The sequence below is a fragment of the Chlorocebus sabaeus genome, chromosome 11 (genome assembly GCF_047675955.1).
Source record: "Chlorocebus sabaeus isolate Y175 chromosome 11, mChlSab1.0.hap1, whole genome shotgun sequence".
Lineage (NCBI taxonomy): Eukaryota > Metazoa > Chordata > Mammalia > Primates > Cercopithecidae > Chlorocebus > Chlorocebus sabaeus.
In genome coordinates, this window is record NC_132914.1 from 20,285,924 (window position 1) to 20,305,185 (window position 19,262).

The window sequence follows — 19,262 nt, forward strand, 5'->3', positions numbered from 1 at the left end:
CCACTGTCTGGTTATAGGAAGTATGTAGAGTTTTGAAAGAGAAAAAAGGGACCGGGTACAGTGGTTCACGCCTGTTATCCGAGCACTTTGGGAGGCCAAGGCGGGCGGATCATTGAGGTCAGGAGTTCGAGACCAGCCTAGCCAACATAGCGAAACCCTGTCTTTACAAAAAAAAAAAAAATATATATATATATATATACACACACACACACACACACACACACATATATAAACTACAAAAATTAGCCAGACGTGTGGCATGTGCCTGTGGTCCCAGCTACTATGGAGACTGAGGTGGGAGGATCATCTGAGCCCAGGAGCCAGAGGTTGCAGTGAGCTGACATTGCACCACTGCACTCTAGCCTGGGCAACAGAACAAAACTATGCCTCAAAAAAAAAAAAAAATTTAATCTGTTCTTGCCTCAGTTCCATATTTATAAAATGAGGGCAACAAGAGTAATTAACTCAAAGAATTATTGTAAGAATTCATTTAGTTAAAATATGTAATATAATAATATACATATGCAATGTCAAAGGCTCTGCAATGCATCAATCATTTGCTATAATTCTTTCTGACCCTTACTTCATCTTGCTCACCACAAAACAAACATGAGAAATTTTTTCACCAATTGCATTAACATTTAACTTCTAGATAGTCAAAGCTCACTAATCAGAAATATTTGTTTTTAAATATTTTCAAATTGCTCCACTTTGAAAATATCCACTCACCTAGGCCTGCCAAAGTATTGGAATTATAGGCGTGAGCCATCGCGCCTAGCCATATTAAATATTGTTTGTGGTCATGGTCAGTGGCAGATTCCGAATTTCAGAGGCAGAATCTGGGGTCGTTAATTATGTTACTCCGGTGTATTTGTCGAAACCAATAAATCAACATTTCTATTTGGAATTTTTTCTTCCTTTGATCACCTCATTATCTGTAAAACTGGTGCTTTCTGATTTGTGTTCTGATAGCCCCTTGTTGTTCTTCATAGGACTTCTGGGAATATGAATATGATGATCTTAGTACTAACAAAGACAGTCTTAGGATTGCTTCATCCAAATAAATTTGTTTGGAAAAAGAAAAAACCAATTCAGTAAATCTGTGTTTCAAATTTTAGAAAAGCTGCTTGGCCACTAACATATTTTTTTGTTATTGTTTGAGACAGACTCTTGCTCTGTCGCCCAGAGCAATGGTGTGATCTCGACTCACCACAACCTCCGCCTCCCAGGTTCAAACTATTCTCCTGCTGCAGCCTCAAGGTTGCTGGGTTTACAGTCACCTGCCACCACGCCCAGCTAATTTTTGTATTTTTAGTAGAGACATAGTTTCATCAAGTTGGCCAGGCTAGTCTCGAACTCCTAACCTCAGGTGATCCACCTGCCTCGGCCTCCCAAAGTGCTGGGATTACAGGTGTGAGCCACCATGCCCGGCCAACGTGCATTAATATATAGGGTATTTCAGTGGGAGATCACATTTAAAACAGTCAATGTTTGTATTAGTCTGTTTTTCACACTGCTATAAAGGTACTACCTGAGACTTAGTAATCTGTAAACAAATGAGGTTTAATTGACTCAGTTCTGCATGGCTGGGGAGACCTCAGGAAAATTACAATCATGGTGGAAGGTAAAGGGAAAGCAGTACCTCTTCTTCACAAGGTGATGGCCGAGAGAGTGCAGGGGAACCTGCCATTTTTTAAAACCGTCAGATCTCGTGAGAACTCTCACACTATGACAAGAACAGCATCGAGGAAACCACCCCCCATGATCCAGTCACCTGGGAGGTTTCCCACTCAACACATGGGGATTATAATTCAAGATGAGATTTGGGTGGGGACACAGAGCCAGACCATATCAGTGTTCAACAACCAGCTTTTCCCTCATCATTGAAATCGGTTTCTTTTTCATCATAACACCATGTGTAGTGGCTTGAGTTCAGTGATAATTGATATGTTTATGAGTGAAAATATAAAACATATTTGAAAACTAAAACCATACTCAGCAACATGAAATGCTTATGTAAAGAGGATGGTACTAGACTATTTGAAGCAACAGCAGATTTGTCTCTGCCTCATATTCTGTAGGATGTTGATTAGTTGATGCCTAAAATTATTTTTCCCTTTAGCAGAGAAGAGTTTGTATTTAAGTGAAATATGTGTGATTCTATTACATTTTTCTTTAATATAAGCACTCTTTAGTTCTAAATTTTACTTCTTTTTTTAAAATGATTTTTGATTGATAAATGACCAAAATAAAAGATAAAACAATTTTCTGTTAGAATTCTCATTACTGATTTCATTTCCAGGGACTGAATGATTGATGATTAAAACAAACTTTTTTTTTTTTCTGTTGGAGGAAGGTTAGAGATGGAGTCTCCCTTTGTTGCCCAGGCTAGTCTCAAACTCCTGGGCTCCAAGTGATTTTCCCACCTTGGCCTCCCAGAGTGTTGGGATTGTGTGTGCACTGGGACTAAAACAAACTCTTGATGATTACTCTCTGAGTTCTAGGTGCTACTAGGGCCTATTCTTTGGTGTCTGGAAGGATGCTGGGACAAAATGACTCTTAAGACCCTATGGGGACCATATACAGATAACCCTGAGTGGAGTCATCGCAGAATCCCTCTGAATAGTATACTGGAGGGTTTAAGTCTGAACTGTTGTTACCTCGGCTTTAATTGTAGTCAGCCATTCTAATATTGGAAATGTAGAGTTTTTTCAACAGATTAGTTGAATAAACCAATACTAAACTAGGAACCCAGTTGCAAAGATTTTCTTATATTAATGTACAATTATACAATAGGAGATAGAAAATACAGGCATAATAACTTCTAAAACAGTGAAGTGAGGAAAGTGAGTATTTTATGGCTTATTCTGTGGTAGCACTGGGTAATAGAAATATATGTGAACCACATGTCGTTTTAAATTTCCTAATGCCACATTAAAATAAAAAACAGGTGAAAATAATTATCTTTGGTTTTACCTAATATATTATTATTTCAGCATTATCAATTTACAAAATCAGTAAATTGTACTTTTTGATGCTAAATCTTACAGATATGGTGTGTATTTGAGACTTACAACATTTCTCAATTCAGACTAGCCACGTTTCAAATGCTCGGAAGTTACATGTATCTAATGGATATATGTATTGAATGGTACAAAACTAACCCATCAGGGTAAATAAACACTCTCAATTCAAGTATCAAGCAATTTTGACTATCAGGTTTTATGTATTTATTTTTTACCTTTTTTTTTTTTTTAAATTGTGACTGAGTCTCACTCTGTTGCCCAGGCTGGAGTGCAGTGGCGTGATCTTGGCTCGCTACTCTGTGTCCCAGGCTGAAGTGATTCTTGTGCCTCAGCTTCCTGAGTATCTGGGTTACAGGCCTGCGCCACCATGCCCATCCCAGCTAATTTTTTTTTTTTTTTTTTTAAGACAGAGTCTCACTCTTTTACCCAGGCTGGAGTGCAGTGGCATGATCTCAGCTCACTGCAGCCTCCCCGGCTAATTTTTATATTTTTGTTAGAGATGGGATTTCACCATGTTGACCAGACTGGTCTTGAACTCGTGGCCTCAAGTGATCCACCCACCTCAACCTCCCAAAGTATTGGGATTACATGCGTGAGCCACTGTGCTCGGCTCAGGCTTTAAATTAAAAGTTAAATTGATCATTACAGAAATGCAGCTGAAAACCACAAAAAACCAACACCGCATGTTCTCACTCATAGGTGGAAACTGAACAATGAAATCACTTGGACTCGGGAAGGGGAACATCATACACTGGGGCCTATCATAGGGAGGGGGGAGAGGGGAGGGATTGCATTGGGAGTTATACCTGATGTAAATGATGAGTTGATGGGTGCTGACGAGTTGATGGGTGCAGCACACCAACATGGCACAAGTATACATATGTAACAAACCTGCACGTTATGCACATGTACCCTAGAACTTAAAGTATAATAATAAAAAAATTTAAAAAAATAAAAAAGAAAACCACAAGATACCACTTCACACTCACTAGGATGATTTTATTTTATTTTATTTTATTTTATTTCATTTCATTTCATTTCATTTCATTTCATTTCATTTCATTTTATTATTTGTTTTTGAGACGGAGTCTCGCTCTGTCACCCAGGCTGGAGTGCAGTGACCGGATCTCAGCTCACTGCAAACTCCACCTCCTGGGTTCACGCCATTCTCCTGCCTCAGCCTCCCAAGCAGCTGGGACTACAGGCGCCCGCCACCTCGCCCGGCTAGTTTTATGTATTTTTTTTTTTTAGTAGAGACGGGGTTTCACCGTGTTAGTCAGGATGGTCTCGATCTCCTGACCTCGTGATCCACCCGTCTCTGGCCTCCCAAAGTGCTGGGATTACAGGCTTGAGCCACCGAGCCTGGCCTGGACGATTTTAATAAAAAAATGAAAATATGTTGGCGAGAATGTGGAGCTGATGATTATACAACATCGTGAATACACTAAATTCCACTGAATTGTATACTTTCAAATGGTTAATTTTATGTAATAAAAAAACTAATATTAATTTAAATGAAATAAAGTTAAAAATTCATTTACTGAGTAACAATATTTAAAGTGTTGAGTAGCAGATATTTGGCTAGTGGTTCGTAGGGTTGCAGTGACCTTGGCAGTGGATCACGTAGTTCTGTGGCAACGTGGTATTCCACAGAAGAGATGGCGACTCTAAAAAGTGTTATTATTTCTTGGTACTCAAAATATGTGTGGTAAAATTTTAAATTTTATATATAGAAATCATTAAATGCTGACTTCTCATGGTCAGAATCCGTAGGTGAAAATTCTTGTTGCAGCCTATTTGAGGACCATGCCATTCATCGGGTTGTTGTATGAATTAAATACTAATTTCAGAGCAATGAATTTGGCTAATTGCCTCTATTCAGGGTTTCCCATAGCCCTGTGCTTTAATTAGGCCTTACTGTACTCCTTTGAAGTTACTGCTTTATATGTATGTTTTGCTGAACCTATAGAATCTCCTTTAGTATAGTAACTATATCGTACTCATCCTTATACTTCTAGCATATTGTGTAATACTGGACGTAGATAAGTATTTGAACTAAAGTCTTGAATCATTTCTACCTCTTTTTTAACTTAGTATGCACCATAGAGTAAGTAAACATTTTTCATAGAGATGCTGAGGGCCATAAGGAGCCCGCAGAATATATTTTGTATGTCAAAATAAAGAGAGTAATTATTAATGGATACCATATAAGAAGAATGTGTGATTTTTTTTTTATCAGCATCAGTAAACATATAGCTGTTTAGTTCTGCTAATATACTTAGTAATATCTATGATTTGCAAGATGCTTCTGGAAATATAAATATTCATAAATATACATCTCTGTGTTCAAAATGGAAAGTGTGAGTTGGGATAAGTATATAGATATGCAGTTAAGTGTGAGGACAGCCTCAAGGGAGAATTAGCCCTTGTCCATTTGGGGCAGATTTAGAGAGACTTTATGAGGAAAGTTACAATTTTTACAAATAAAGGGCTGTGTTGTGATTTTAGCAGCTTACAATTGGTGGAGGTACCTCAATTAAAGGAAAGAGCCTGAGGCATCCGATTTTTTAAATGCTGTTATCTAGATGAACTCTTACAAGATAAACTGCCTGGGGATAACATGATGAATATATTTGTTTTTTAACATGACAAATTTATATGCTTAGAGTTTGGTAAGTCAGAAGCTAAGTAAATTGGTTAAATGACTAATAGAAAAGTCGTCATCCATCCATCTGTGGACGTTTCTGTTTTGTTTTGTTTTAATTACCACGATTCATTTGTTAGAAGACCTGCAAATTTTTTTCCCCCAAGATATAATTAGAAATCACACACTTACACCGTAGTTAATTTGTATATATTAATTCTGGTGCTACCTGAACATTTTGCATTCTTTGGCAAAATAGCACATCTGTCAGGTGACTTGGGTAGTTAACCTTTTGATTTCTTAATATTGCAAGTACAGAAGGCTAAAGAGGCAGTATTTGAAGGATATTGTAGAGCGCTGCATATGACCAACACTGAGCATGTCTTTTCTAAGAGAAAGGTTGGATCTAATTGTTTAACAAATTAATTTTATTTATTTAAAAAATATTAAATGTAGTCCATATGGGTTTTCATCTGAAGCTTAAGAAATTTGTAAGAAAGTAATTTACAAAGACAAGGCAGGTGTGGTGGAGCACACCTCCTAGCTCTGTGGGAGGCTGAGGCAAGTGGATGGTTTGAGCCCAGGAGTTCAGGACCAGCTTAAATATTAGTTGAGCGTGGTGGCATGTGCCTATAGTACCGCAACCTGGAAGGCTGAGGTGGGAGGATTGCTTGAACCTGGGAGGTCGAGGCTGCAGTGAGCCAAGATCATGCCACTGCACTTCAGCCTGGGTGACAGACCGAGACCCTGTCTCAAAAAAAAAGAAAAAATACATTAAAAAGTCAATATTGAACTTTTCTGTCACCTGATTTAATAGTGTATAACACTAGGAAGTCGACTGAAGGTTTTGAAGTAACACGTATCATAAGAAAAATACTTCAGAAATCCAGGAATCCAGCTTGGCATGGTGACTCACACCTGTAATCCCATCACTTTGGGAGGCCAAGGCAGACAGATCACATGAGACCGGGAGTTTGAGACCAGCCTGGCCAACATGGCGAAACCATATCTCTACCGAAAATACAAAAATTAGGCATGGTAGCACACACCTGTAATCCTAGCTACTCAGGAGGCTGAGGCACAAGAATTACTTGAACCCAGGAGGCAGAGGTTGCAGTGAGCGGAGATCGCACCACTGCACCCCAGCCTGGGCAACAGCAAGACTCCATCTCAAAAAAATAAAAATAAAATTCAGGAATCCAGTCATTGTCAGGATATCTAATTCTTTGTTGCAAAAACAGCTTAGTGCTCCTGCTATAAAAATGATTAATTCAAAACCAGATTTTTCTGGGAAGAAGATCCCACTATTTTTGTATTGCATATAGTGGAAATAGCAGTAAACTGGGAGGCCGTGAAACTTCTTGCATTTTCAAGCTTTGTCTAATGTATGTCATCTTACTTGGCAACTTCATAAAGTGAAAAGACTACTAGTCCCTTATGCTTCCTTTCTGGAATTAGTTCTATTGTACTACTTATTTACTTCTGAAAATACTAGATACTCATTTAGATTTTTCTCGGGCCCTACACAGTATGCCTGACATTATTTCTGTTTTATATTCTTTTAGTGTGTTGTTGGTGGCTGCAATGCCAGCTTTGCTTCTCAGGGAGGGCTAGCTCGTCATGTACCCACACACTTCAGTCAGCAGAACTCCTCGAAAGTTTCGAGCCAGCCAAAGGCCAAAGAAGAATCTCCTTCTAAAGCTGGAATGAACAAAAGGAGGAAATTAAAGAACAAAAGACGACGCTCATTACGTAAGTGTTACACTAAGAAAATCTGATGTATTTGATGGTTTTAAAAGATATCTTGGGCTTTTGTGCAAATCCACTTGGAACTTCAACTCCTCTTCTATTAAAAGTAATAAACAGGTAGGATGCCCATCTGTCAGTGTGAGGGAGAATTCAGTGGCACATGTTTATAGTAGCTAACGGAGTATATGTGGCCTTCAAATATAAACTGTATAGAATTAGATTTGGGGGCTTCTCTGATTCTCTTCTAAAATAACATTTAAAATATGGTAACATTGGTATTTCTAGAAATATTTTAGAAAATTTAAACATGTTAAAAGTAAATATCAAGTAAAAAGTTAAGTAACCTATCTACTCCAAAATAGTGTGTGTACCTGAGCTACGAGGTAGAGGCTGCAGTGAGCCGTGATCACGCCACCACACTTGAACCTGGGAGACAGAGTGAGACCCTGTCTCAAAAAACCAACAACACAAAAACCACAACAAAGCAATGTGTGTGGATAACAAAGCAGTATTTTATTTATTTATTTAATTTTTTTCTGAGATGGAGTCTCATTCTGTCATCAGGCTAGAGTGCAGTGGTGTGAGACAGGGTTTCACTATGTTAGACAGCCTGGTCTCAAACTCCTGATCTCAGGTGATTACCTGTCTCGGCCTCCCAAAATGCTGGGATTACAGGCGTGAACCACCGCACCCAGCCGATAGCAAAACAATTTGAATGTAATGTGTGTCATAGTACCTAGTCTGTTGTAACATATATGTACAATGTTTATGTGCTTATTTGCCAAAATGTGTCCTTGATGTTTAGGATAGAAAATAATTAGATGTTAAGGCTTGTAAATGCTGGGAGCAGGAACAGACTTTGAAACCTCCGAGTGTAGCTGGTCACTGCTTCTTTGCGTCAGCTGGTTAGTTTGTGGCTTTTTTTTGAATGGAGTCTCGCACTGTCGCCCATGCTGGAGTGCAGTGGTGTGATCTTGGCTCTCTGCAACCTCTGCCTCCCGGGTTCAAGGAATTCTCTGTCTCAGCCTTCAGAGCAGCTGGGATTACAGGCATCCACCACCATGCCCGGCTAATTATTGTATTTTTAGTAGAGGCGGGGTTTCACCATGTTGGCCAGGCTGGTCTTGAACCCCTGACCTTGTGATCCACCCGCTTTGGCCTCCCAAAGTGCTGGGATTACAGGTGTGAGCCACTGCGCTCGACCAGCTGGTTAGTTTTAACTATATATCCTCAATGAAGAACTACCAATGGGTGAATGAGTGAATGAAGCTGTCATTGAAAGGAAGTCCACTCCAAGGGTGAATTAGAAAGAAAAAATAGATTGTACTTTACCGTTTCTCTGGGGATTGATGAGTATAGACAAGACTTCAGACACTAATTCCTAACTATGAAATTAGTCTGTAAAATACTGAAATCTTTTTGTTACTATAGAATTATAGCGGACAAATGAACAGACCAGAAAACTGTTTTTTTTTTTTTTTTTTTTTTTTTTTTTTCTACCTCATTAACTGAGGAAAGCAAACTTTTCTAAAACTCTTAGTTTCATTCTTGCTTTTATTTTTTTGGATGCAGGATCTTACTCTTGCCCAGGCTGGAGTGCAGTAGTAAGATCATGGCTTACTGCAGCTTCAGACTCCTGGGCTCAAGCAGTTCTCCCACCTCAGCCTCCACGTAGCTGGGACTACAGGCCTGAGACACCATGCCTGGCTAGTTTTTATTTTTTGAAGGGATGGGGATCTCCCTGTGTTCTCCAGGCTGGTCTTGAACTCCTGGGGTCAAGTGATCTTCCCACTTCAGCCTCCCAAAGTACTAGGATTACAGGCATGAGCCACCACACCTGGCCTTAAGTTTCTTTTTTGTTTAAGTAATCATGTTTATTTTTAATCAATGTTGGCTATTTATGGTACCATTTTCATTTTGACCTCCTTTATAAAAACAGAAATTTAACATTGTAATTTTACTTGTGTTAATATCGAGTATCTTGCAGTTGCACACAGAAAATTGCTAAATATATATTATGGTACTCAAAAACCAGATAACTTCACCAGTTTCACCTAATCTCATTATTATTTTAGTCTCAGTGTATACACAGTAATCATTTAAATTTTCTGACTTTTCACATTATATACTTGGCAATATCTATGCAATTTGCTACGCTTTGTCTTGTAAAGAGAAGACAGATTCAGTTAAATACCTAGTTCTTGCTTAGAAACAAAGTACTAGTGCCGGCTTAAGTATATGTTTCTTTTGACGGTGGTGTTTTTCTTCATGCTAACTTAGCTTGTAAGGCAGGCTGCATAGGGAGAGTTGGCAGAGAGAGGTGGTGGATGAAAATACCTTTTTGTCGTCTGTTTTATTGAGGAGAATGGGGTTAGTCCTGAATATATTACTTTATGAACTTTAAAAAGGATCCAAGGCCTTTTCACTGTGGGGAGCCATTGTTAAGACAGTGCTGTGATTTGAGTTAGCATGGTTGTAGCTGCTGCAGTTCACTCTTTCTTTAAACGTATACATATATGTAGCAGTTAACTTTACCTAGTATCTTCCTCATGTAATTCAAGAAGATAGTTTTTATGTAACTGTGAAAAATATACCTTATAAATAGCAGCACTGCAGCAAATGTAATTTTTTCTGTTTGATAAAAAAATTTTTTTTTAACCTTTTTTTTTTTTTTCTTTAGACAGAGTCTCACTCTGTCACCCAGGCTGGAATGCAGTGGTGTAGTCATGACTCACTGCAGCCTCGACCTCCTGGGCTCAGGTGATCCTCCCACCTCAGCCTCCCAGGTAGCTTGGGCTACAGGCACACGCCACCACACCCAACTAATTTTTGTATTTCATTTTTGCTAGAAATGGGGTTTTGTCTTGTTGATCAGAGCTCTTGAGCTCACATGGTCCACCCGTCTCAGCCTTCCAAAGGGCTGGGATTACAGGTGTGAGTCACTGCACCCGGCCTGATAAAATTTAAATATATATATATATATATATTTAATTTTTATGTATTTTTTCATTATTTTAAAACATCTTTAAAAAGTATTTTTAATGCTTTTCAAAATATACTTTAAAATGGAAAGAATAGTATAATAAATACTTGTATTTCTCTTCACTTAGAGATTTACCAATATGATACATTTGTTTTATCTTCCTACCTATATACTTTTTTGGTCATGGACCCAAAATTCTTAAGATGCATCTCCTAAGCATAAAGATATTTTTCTACATAACCACATCATCATCATTGCACCTAAGGAGAAGATAAATCATACAATATATGTAATTTTGAACCACGGGAAAATAGAGTTTCTATTTTTGTCATTTCCAAAGTTTTTCTTTGAAGCAGAGTCTCACACTTACTGCCCAGGCTGGAGTGCAGCGGTGTGATCTTGACTCACAGCAACCTGTAATGTTAGGTTGTCAGTTTGTGATCTTTCAACCTTTTTGTTTTGTTTTTGTTGTTGTTTTTTTGAGACAGGGTCTCACTTTATTGCCCAGGCTGGAGTGCAGTGGTACAATCTTGGTTCACTGCAACCAGTGCCTCCCTGGTGCAATCAGTTCTCGTGTGTCGGCCTCCTCAGTAGCTGGGACTACAGGCACACACTACCATGCCCAGCTAATTTTTGTATTTTTGGTAGAGATGGGGTTTTACCATGTTGGCCACCAAGTCTCAAACTCCTGGCATCAAGTGATCTGCCTGCCTCGGCCTCCCAAAATGCTGAGATTACAGGCATGAGCCACTGTGTACAGCATCAAAGATTTTAAATTATATATCTTATTAGTTAAAAAAATACTGAGCACACAGTCTTAACATATGTAATTTATACATTGTATATGGGTAATACTACTAATGCACGTTATGCAAAATTGCCAAGAAGGAATATTGAAAAAGAATGAGATGAAGAAATTAACTACAGTGTTATTTTCTTTAGTTACTCTGATGGATCATGACACACACCTACTTTGGAGACTACTGTTCTAGTTTGGTATTCTTGGTATATACAGTGCAGATAGTGTGGTTGAGGTCTGAATGCACAGGCTGAAGATTGAGGGCTCCTTTCATTATTGTGAATTTCAGTGATGGCTTCAGTGTTTAAATTTGAGTGAGGAGTGGTCAATTTGAGTGAGTTAGAGTGATGAGTTATTATTTTCCCCAAGTGTTTATTCTTCTTAGGAAAAAGCATGTATTTGGAGAGCTTCGAGAAAGTACACATTTTTTTTCGACTAGCCACTGATCTAACAGGAAAGTGATGTATTTCTCAGAACTCTCTCCTGCCCAGCCCTACAAATGTCAAGTACTTTTTTCTTTCTGATTTCCCATTGTCACTGCATTCTTAGTCTTTTGGGTTCTGCTCGTTTTTTTCTTTCTTTCTTTTTTTCTTTTTGAGACGGAGTCTCACACTTTTCCGCAGGCTGGAGTGCGGTGGCGCGATCTCAGCTCACTGCGAGCTCCGCCTCCTGGGTTCATGTCATTCTCCTGCCTCAGCCTCCCGAGTAGCTGGGACTACAGGAGCCCGCCACCATGCCCGGCTAATTTTTTGTATTTTTAGTAGAGATGGGGTTTCACCGTTTTAGCCAGGATGGTCTCCATCTCTTGACCTTGTGATCCGCCCGCGTCAGCCTCCCAAAGTGTGCTGGGTTTACAGGCGTGAGCCACCGCGCCCGCTGGGTTCTGCTCATTTATTACTAGTTGGTGTTTTGTTTTCTCTTGAGGAAATATCCAGAGAAAAGAACTGTTTGTTTAGGTATGTTGTATTTAATGTGCCAACTGGTGAAAATATTCCCCCATAAAAGCTGTGGTGAATGTGTGTAGATGTTTTGAGAACTCTCTGAATAGCCATAGTGTGGGAAATCAGCATATATGTAATTCACAATATGCTGTACCAGGGAATCAAGCCAACTCTTTTATTAGTAAAGTTGAATTTTCTATTACAGATCTTGAAAAATTACATGTATTAGTAGGCTCCACAAATGTAAAATAATCAATGTATTTATTTTGAGCAACTTTCTTATTAGGAATAAGAATAGAACAATTTATAATAATAATTAGTGGGATGAAAGTTGAAATTTGAAAAATGTTCTTACCAAATTAAATCTTCAGTGTATAATTTTTTTGATTACACTAAAATATTGCCTACTGTATATTTGTGAAACAATTTATTCTTTAAAAAAAATTCCATGGTGGAACATGCCTGGAGTCCTAGCTACTCAAGAGGCTAAGACAGGAGGATCACTTGAGCCCAGAAGTTAGAGACTGCAGTGAGCCATGATCACACCACTGGTCTCTAGCACCTTGGGCAGCAGAATGAGACTGTGTCTAAAACAAAAACACCAGTGATATAAACTTATTAATATAAATGGCCTTATGATTTATAAGGCATTTTTATATGCATTTGTTTTATTTAATTACAATTGAAAATTGTTAACGATAATTTACATTTTACAAATAATGCACAGTGTAATGCAGGTTAAGTAGTTTGCCTGCAGTCACACAGCTGATAACTGGTGGAGTTGATTGGCAGCTTTGGTGGACTGATTGGTGTCTGAAAATTTTGTTTGTAATTTTATTAGATCATTGTTCGAATAGTTGTTCATAATGAAGAAAATACTTGTCAGAAACCTCAAAATAGGCTGAGTGCAGTGGCTCATGCCTGTATACCCAGCACTTTTGGAGGCCAAGGTAGGCAGATGGCATGAGGCCAGGAGTTCAAGACCAGCCCAGCCAATATGGTGAAAACCCAGCTCTACTAAAAATACAAAAATCAGCCAGGCTTGGTGGTGTGCGCCTGTAGTCCCAGCTACTCAGGAGGTTGAGGCATGAGAATTGCTTGAACCTGGGAGGCAGAGGTTGTAGTGAGCTGAGATGGCACCATGCACTTCAGCCTGGGTGAAGGAGTGAGACTGTGTCTCAAAAAAAGAAAAACCTCAAAATAATAATATTGTCTTGTCAGATTTGTACAACTTGAAATTACATGGTAATACAAAATGTTCATGAAATTTATTTTGTATGTTTGGCAGTGGTGAGTTTGAGATCCTGATAGGTAGATGATGTTCCTTAGATTGCTGAAAATACAGACCTTATGCTGAGGAGAGATGTTGGGGAGATGTTTATCTTTATCTACTAAAGATAAAGTTTTATGAAAAATGAAGTAGCTGAGATGTGGAATCATGAGGTTTAAGGTTAGAACTTAACTCACCAAGGGTCAGAATTAACCCACATTCACTCATTAGTTGAAATAATGCTTTTGCATATTAGTCTTCTTATCTAGAGTCCATGTTTTGTCAGCAAATAATATCTTGCATTTAAATACTATTGATAGGTACATATTTGTTAATTGTGTCAGTCTTTATTATTACTGTTATGTTTTTCTAAATATTCTTTACTTTTTTTTATGTTGACTTTTAGCACGGCCACATGATTTCTTCGATGCACAAACACTGGATGCGATAAGACATCGAGCCATATGCTTTAACCTCTCAGCTCATATAGAAAGTTTAGGGAAGGGACACAGTGTTGTTTTTCATAGTACTGTAAGTATTCTTTTATTTTTTCAAATTAAATATAAAGCTTTGCAAATTATATTTCCACAGTCATTTCTAAATCTCTCAAAATCTAAGAAAATACAATTTAACAAAAATCACAAAACCTTTTGTTTTATCAGTATTTAAAGTATTGTATTATTGGTTATAAAGCACACATTTCCTATAATTTTACATATTTGTGATTAAACCGAATATGTTAGCCTTTAGTTTGAGCTACTTAGGAATAATGGGGTGACACATCATATAGTGCTACTAGGCATTACTGGACTCTGACATTAGGTAAACCAGGTGTCTTTTCTCACCTGGTTTCCTCATTTGCAAAATTAGAACATGAGACTCCTTTTACCTCTAAAAAGTTTCATTCACATTTCTGTGTACTGCATGGAGCCACCCCTTACCTCATGCACCCATCCAAAGTTTCTGTTAAAGAGAAAATAAGATTATATTTGCTATCAGAGCTTCATGAGGGAAGGGATTTTAGTCTCTTTTGTTCCACTGATCTAGCCCAAGTGCCTAGAAGTTTGCCTGGCACATGATAGGCACTCAATATAGTTATTGAATGACTTATGTTGTCAACATAGAAGAAGAAAAGTACCAAATTTGAAGAAGAATAAATGCAGTTTATTTTTTGTTTTATTAGGAGTTGTAATAGAGAGTTGTTCTTTCTTCCATGCCTCTTTTCATTTTGTTTTTCAGTCATTTTTAAATTGGTGTAGTTTGGTGTAATTAAGTTAATAAATGTACATTGTAGATCATACTTTTGGTGATTTGAATCTCTGAAAAGTATGTGTTTAATTTTGGCTGACAAAATACAGGCTGGGCATGGTGACTCACACCTGTAATCCCAGCATTTTGAGAGGCCTAGGCAGGCGGATCACCTGAGGCCAGGAGTTCGAGACCAGCCTGGCCAACATGGCAAAACCCTGTCTCTACTAAAAATACAAAAAATTACCCAGGTGTGGTGGGCACCTGTAATCCCAGTTATTCGGAAGGCTGAGGCAGGAGAATTGCTTGAGCCCAGGAGGCGGAGGCCGCGGTGAGCCAAAATCGCGCCACTGCACTCACAATCGGCCTGGGCAGCAAGAGTGAAACTCCGTCTCAAAACAAACAAATACAACGAGGCTTGGTGGCTCACACCTATAATCCGAGTACTTTGGGAGGCTAAGGCAAGCAGATTGCTTGAACCTAGGAATTCAGTACCAGCCTGGGTATTGGCAAATCCCTGTCTCTACAAAAACATGCAGAAAATTAGCCAGGCATAGTGGTGTGCCCTTGTAGTCCCAGCTACCTGGGAGACTGAGGTGGGAGGATTGGCTGAGCCCGGGAGGTCAAGAGTGCAGTGAGCTGTGATCGCTGCACTGTACTGCAGCCTGGGCTACAAAGTGAGACCCTGTCTGAAAAAAAAAAAATTGTAAATACACTAAATTTGGGTTACTTTTATTTTTTATATTTCAATTGAAAAATGCATGAGAATTGAAATACAAAAGGTCCTTGTTGATATCAATATCTTGTTTGGTTTGAATCTCTGTTTCCTTCATCTCCTATAATAAAGAGTTTTCTTTTCTTTTCTTTTCTTTTTTTTTTTTTGCATTTTTGTGTTTTCTTCTACATGCAGTCATCCCTCCGTATCCATAGGTTCTGCGACCATGGTTCCAACCAACCACGGATTGATAATATTTGTGGGGACAAGAACCACAATAAAAATCATACAAATTAAGAAGTACAATGTAACAACTATTTATATAGTATTGACTGACTTATATGGGAGATTTTGCATAGATCATATGCAACACCATGTTATTTTATATAAAAACCTTTTAGAGCATCCTTGGATTTCACTATTCAAGGCAGTTGGAGATGTCCTTGCTTACTTCCCAATTATATATAGCTTTCCTGTTATTTGTACCTACTTGTTTTTCTTTTGAGACAGAGTCTTGCTCTGTTGCCCAGGTTGGAGTACAGTGGCATGATCTAGGCTCACTGCAACCTCCACCCCCTAGGTTCAAGCGATCCCCCTCCGTCAGCCTCCCGAGTAGCCAGATTACAGGTTTGTGCCACCACGCCCAGCTTCTTTTTGTATTTTTATTAGAGATGGGGTTTTGCCATGTTGGCCAGGCTGGTATTGAACTCCTGACCTCAAATGATCTGCCTGCCTTGGCCTCCCAAAGTGCTGGGATTACAGGCATGAGCCACCATGCTCGACCCATCTTGAGTTAATTTTTTATATAGTGAGAGCTCAGGTAGAGGTCCAGTTTCATTCTCTGGCATATGGTTAGCCAATTTCTCCAGTGCCATTTATTGAATTAGGGAGTCCTTTCCTCACTGTTTATTTGTGTCAACTTTTTTGAAGATCAGTTGGTTGTAGGTGTGCAGTTTTATTTCAGGGGCTTCTATCCTATTCCATTGGTCTGTTTGTCTATTTTTTTTTTTTTTTTTTTTTTTTTTTTTTTGAGATGTACTTTTGCTCTTGTTACCCAGGCTGGAGTGCAATGGCATGATCTTGGCTCACTGCAACCTCTGCCTCCTGAATTCAAGCGATTCTTGTGCCTCAGCCTCCTGAGTAGCTGGAATTACAGGCGTGTACCACCACGCCTGGCTACTTTTGTATTTTTAGTAGAGACAGGGTTTCTCCGTGTTGGTCAGGGTGGTCTCGAACTCCCAACCTCAGGTGATCTGCCCACTTTGGCCTCCCAAAGTACTGGGATTAACAGGCACGAGCCACCACGCCTGGCTGTTTGTCTGTTTTTGTACCAATATTGCACTGTTTTGGTTACTGTAGCCTTATAGTGTAGTTTGAAGGCTGGTAAAGTGGCGTCTCTGGCTTTGTTCTTTTTGCTTAGAATTGCCTTGGCTCTTTGGGCTCCTTTTCATTCCATGTGAATTTTAGGATACTTTTTTCTAATTCCATTAAAAAATATTGGTAGCTTGATAGGAATAGCATTGAATCTGTAAATTCCTTTGGGCGTTGTCACCATTTTAATGATACTGATTTTTCCAGTCTGTGAGCATGGAATGTTTTTCTATTTTGTGTCATCTATGATTTCTTTTAGCAGCCTTTTGTAGTTCTCCTTGTAGAGATTGTTTACCTCTTGGTTAGATGTATTCCTTGGTGTGTGTGTGTGTGTGTGTGTGTGTGTGTTATGGTAAATGGGATTCCATTCTTGATTTGGTTGTCAGCTTGAGTGTTATTGGTATATAGAAATGCTACTGATTTTTGTACGGTGATTTTTTTTTTGTATCCTGAGACTTTGCCGAAGTTATCAGGTTTATGAGCTTTTTGGAGAAATCTTCAGGTTTTTCTAGGTGTAGAATCATATTGTCAGTGAAGAAAGTAAATTTGATTTTTTCTTTTCCTATTTGGATGCCTTTTATTGATCTTACCTGATTGATTGCTCTGGCTAGGACTTCCAGTACTATGTTGAATAGGAATGGTGAGAGGGGACATCCTTGGGTTTTTTTTTTTTTTTTTTTTTAAACGTTTATTTTTATAGAGACAGGATCTTGCTGTGTTGCCCAGGCTGGTCTTGAACTCTTTGCCTCAAGTGGTCCTCCTGTCCTAGCCTCCCAAAATGTCAAGATTACAGGTGTGAGCCACCATGCCCTGCTAATATCCTTTGTCTTTCTTCCCCTTTCCAAGACAGGGTCTTACTCTGTCACCCAGGCTGGAGTGCAGTGGCACAAATATGGCTCACTGTAGCCTCAATCTCCTGTGTTCAAGAGAGCCTCTCACCTCAGTCTTCTGAGTAGCTGGGACCACAGGCATGAGCTACCACACCTGGCTAATTTTTTTTATTTTTGGTAGAGGCAGGGTCTCACCATATTGCCCAGGCTAACCTTGTCTTGTTTATGGACTAAATTTAAATGGAGGCATGCTTGACATAATGTAGGTTATTAAATGTATCTTGTAAATTAATTTATGTTTTTAGTTACCACATAGTGTTGTCCCCTAACTTGAATTTTTCAGATAATGAAACTAGGGACTAAAAAGGTTGTATTACCTTTCCTAGTGTGATCTAGTATAGTTGTGTATTGTTTTTTGTTTGTTTGTTTGTTTTTTTAAGACGGAGTCTCGCCCTGTCGCCCAAGCTGGAGTACAGTGGTACGATCTTGGCTCACTGCAAGCTCCGCCTCCCGGGTTCATGCCATTCTCCTGCCTCAGTCTCCCAAGTAGCTGGGAATACAGGTGCCCGCCACCATGCCCAGCTAAATTTTTTTGTATTTTTTTTAGTAGAGACAGGATTTCACCGTGTTAGCCAGGATGGTCTCGATCTCCTGACCTCATGATCCACCCACCCTGGTCTCCCAAAGTGCTGGGATTACAAGCGGGAGCCACTGTGCCCGACCAGTTGTATATTGTTAATACATAGGGTTTATGGACCTTTACCCCCACGCCATTCTTGGATTCTAGGATGAGAACTTTTGTGGTATTCAGATTGATATGTGTGATACTACAGGGAAGATAGGTCCTGCTTGATCCTTGCATGGGAGCCTGGTTAGGAGCTCACCCTTTCGTTCCTCCTGTGTTGTCAATTTATTGACAGCAAATATACCAATTAAATGGACACTATTAAATAACTTTAAAAAAAAGGCAAGATAGAAAATGGAGCAATAGTTAGGTATCAGTACAACAAGTTTTAGAATATTTAAGGGTAGAATTGTATATTTTGGAAATTAGATAAGGATATAAAGGAGAGAGTGATACAACAAAATTTGGAGTGAAAGGCAAGAAAATGGAAAATTCAATGCAAAGGAAAGGAAACTTTCTGAGATTGGGAGACACGAGAGACATGAATTTGAGGAAAGGTATCCTTATTCTCTTTTAAAGAACATAGGAAATACATTTATCTCAACAAGGATGAAAGAGTTGAGGGGGGGAAATACAGGATTTGGAGACCAGAAACAGTTTTTATGGCTGCTCTGGGGATTTTGTGGGGATTCAGCAAGGTTAGGGCCTTGCTCAGCAAGGCTAGTTGAAATCCTCCTTTGAAATTCAAGAACATAGTTTTATGATATGGTAGGTCTGTAATTAGATTTTTTTTTTTTTTTTGAGGTCAGTAAGATGTCACCATGTCCAGAGTGTGGCATTAGAGCTAGTTCATTCACTTATTAAGTGTTTTAAATATTAAGGTGCTCATTAAAAATTGAGCACCTACTGTGAGCCAGGTACTAATGACATAGCAGTGAACAAAACAGATTAAAATCAAACAGCCAAACAAAAAAATACCATGCAGTTACTCTAATGGAAGAGACATGATAAAACAAGATAAATTAGTAAAATTGTAAAAACTTGTAATGAGAGCATGAACC

General features: G+C 38.8%; 1 protein-coding gene across 5 annotated transcripts in view; it reads left to right on the forward strand.

The window, feature by feature from the left end:
• The window catches only part of AEBP2 (AE binding protein 2), an 83,332-nt gene that overhangs the window by 48,374 nt on the left and 15,696 nt on the right, over positions 1–19,262 (forward strand). For all 5 annotated transcript variants that reach the window (XM_073020532.1, XM_073020531.1, XM_007967847.3 and 2 more), the window contains 2 exons: positions 7,236–7,422; positions 13,819–13,943. In XM_073020532.1, the coding sequence (XP_072876633.1) occupies positions 7,236–7,422; positions 13,819–13,943 (312 nt within the window). The remainder of the gene's footprint in view (positions 1–7,235; positions 7,423–13,818; positions 13,944–19,262) is intronic.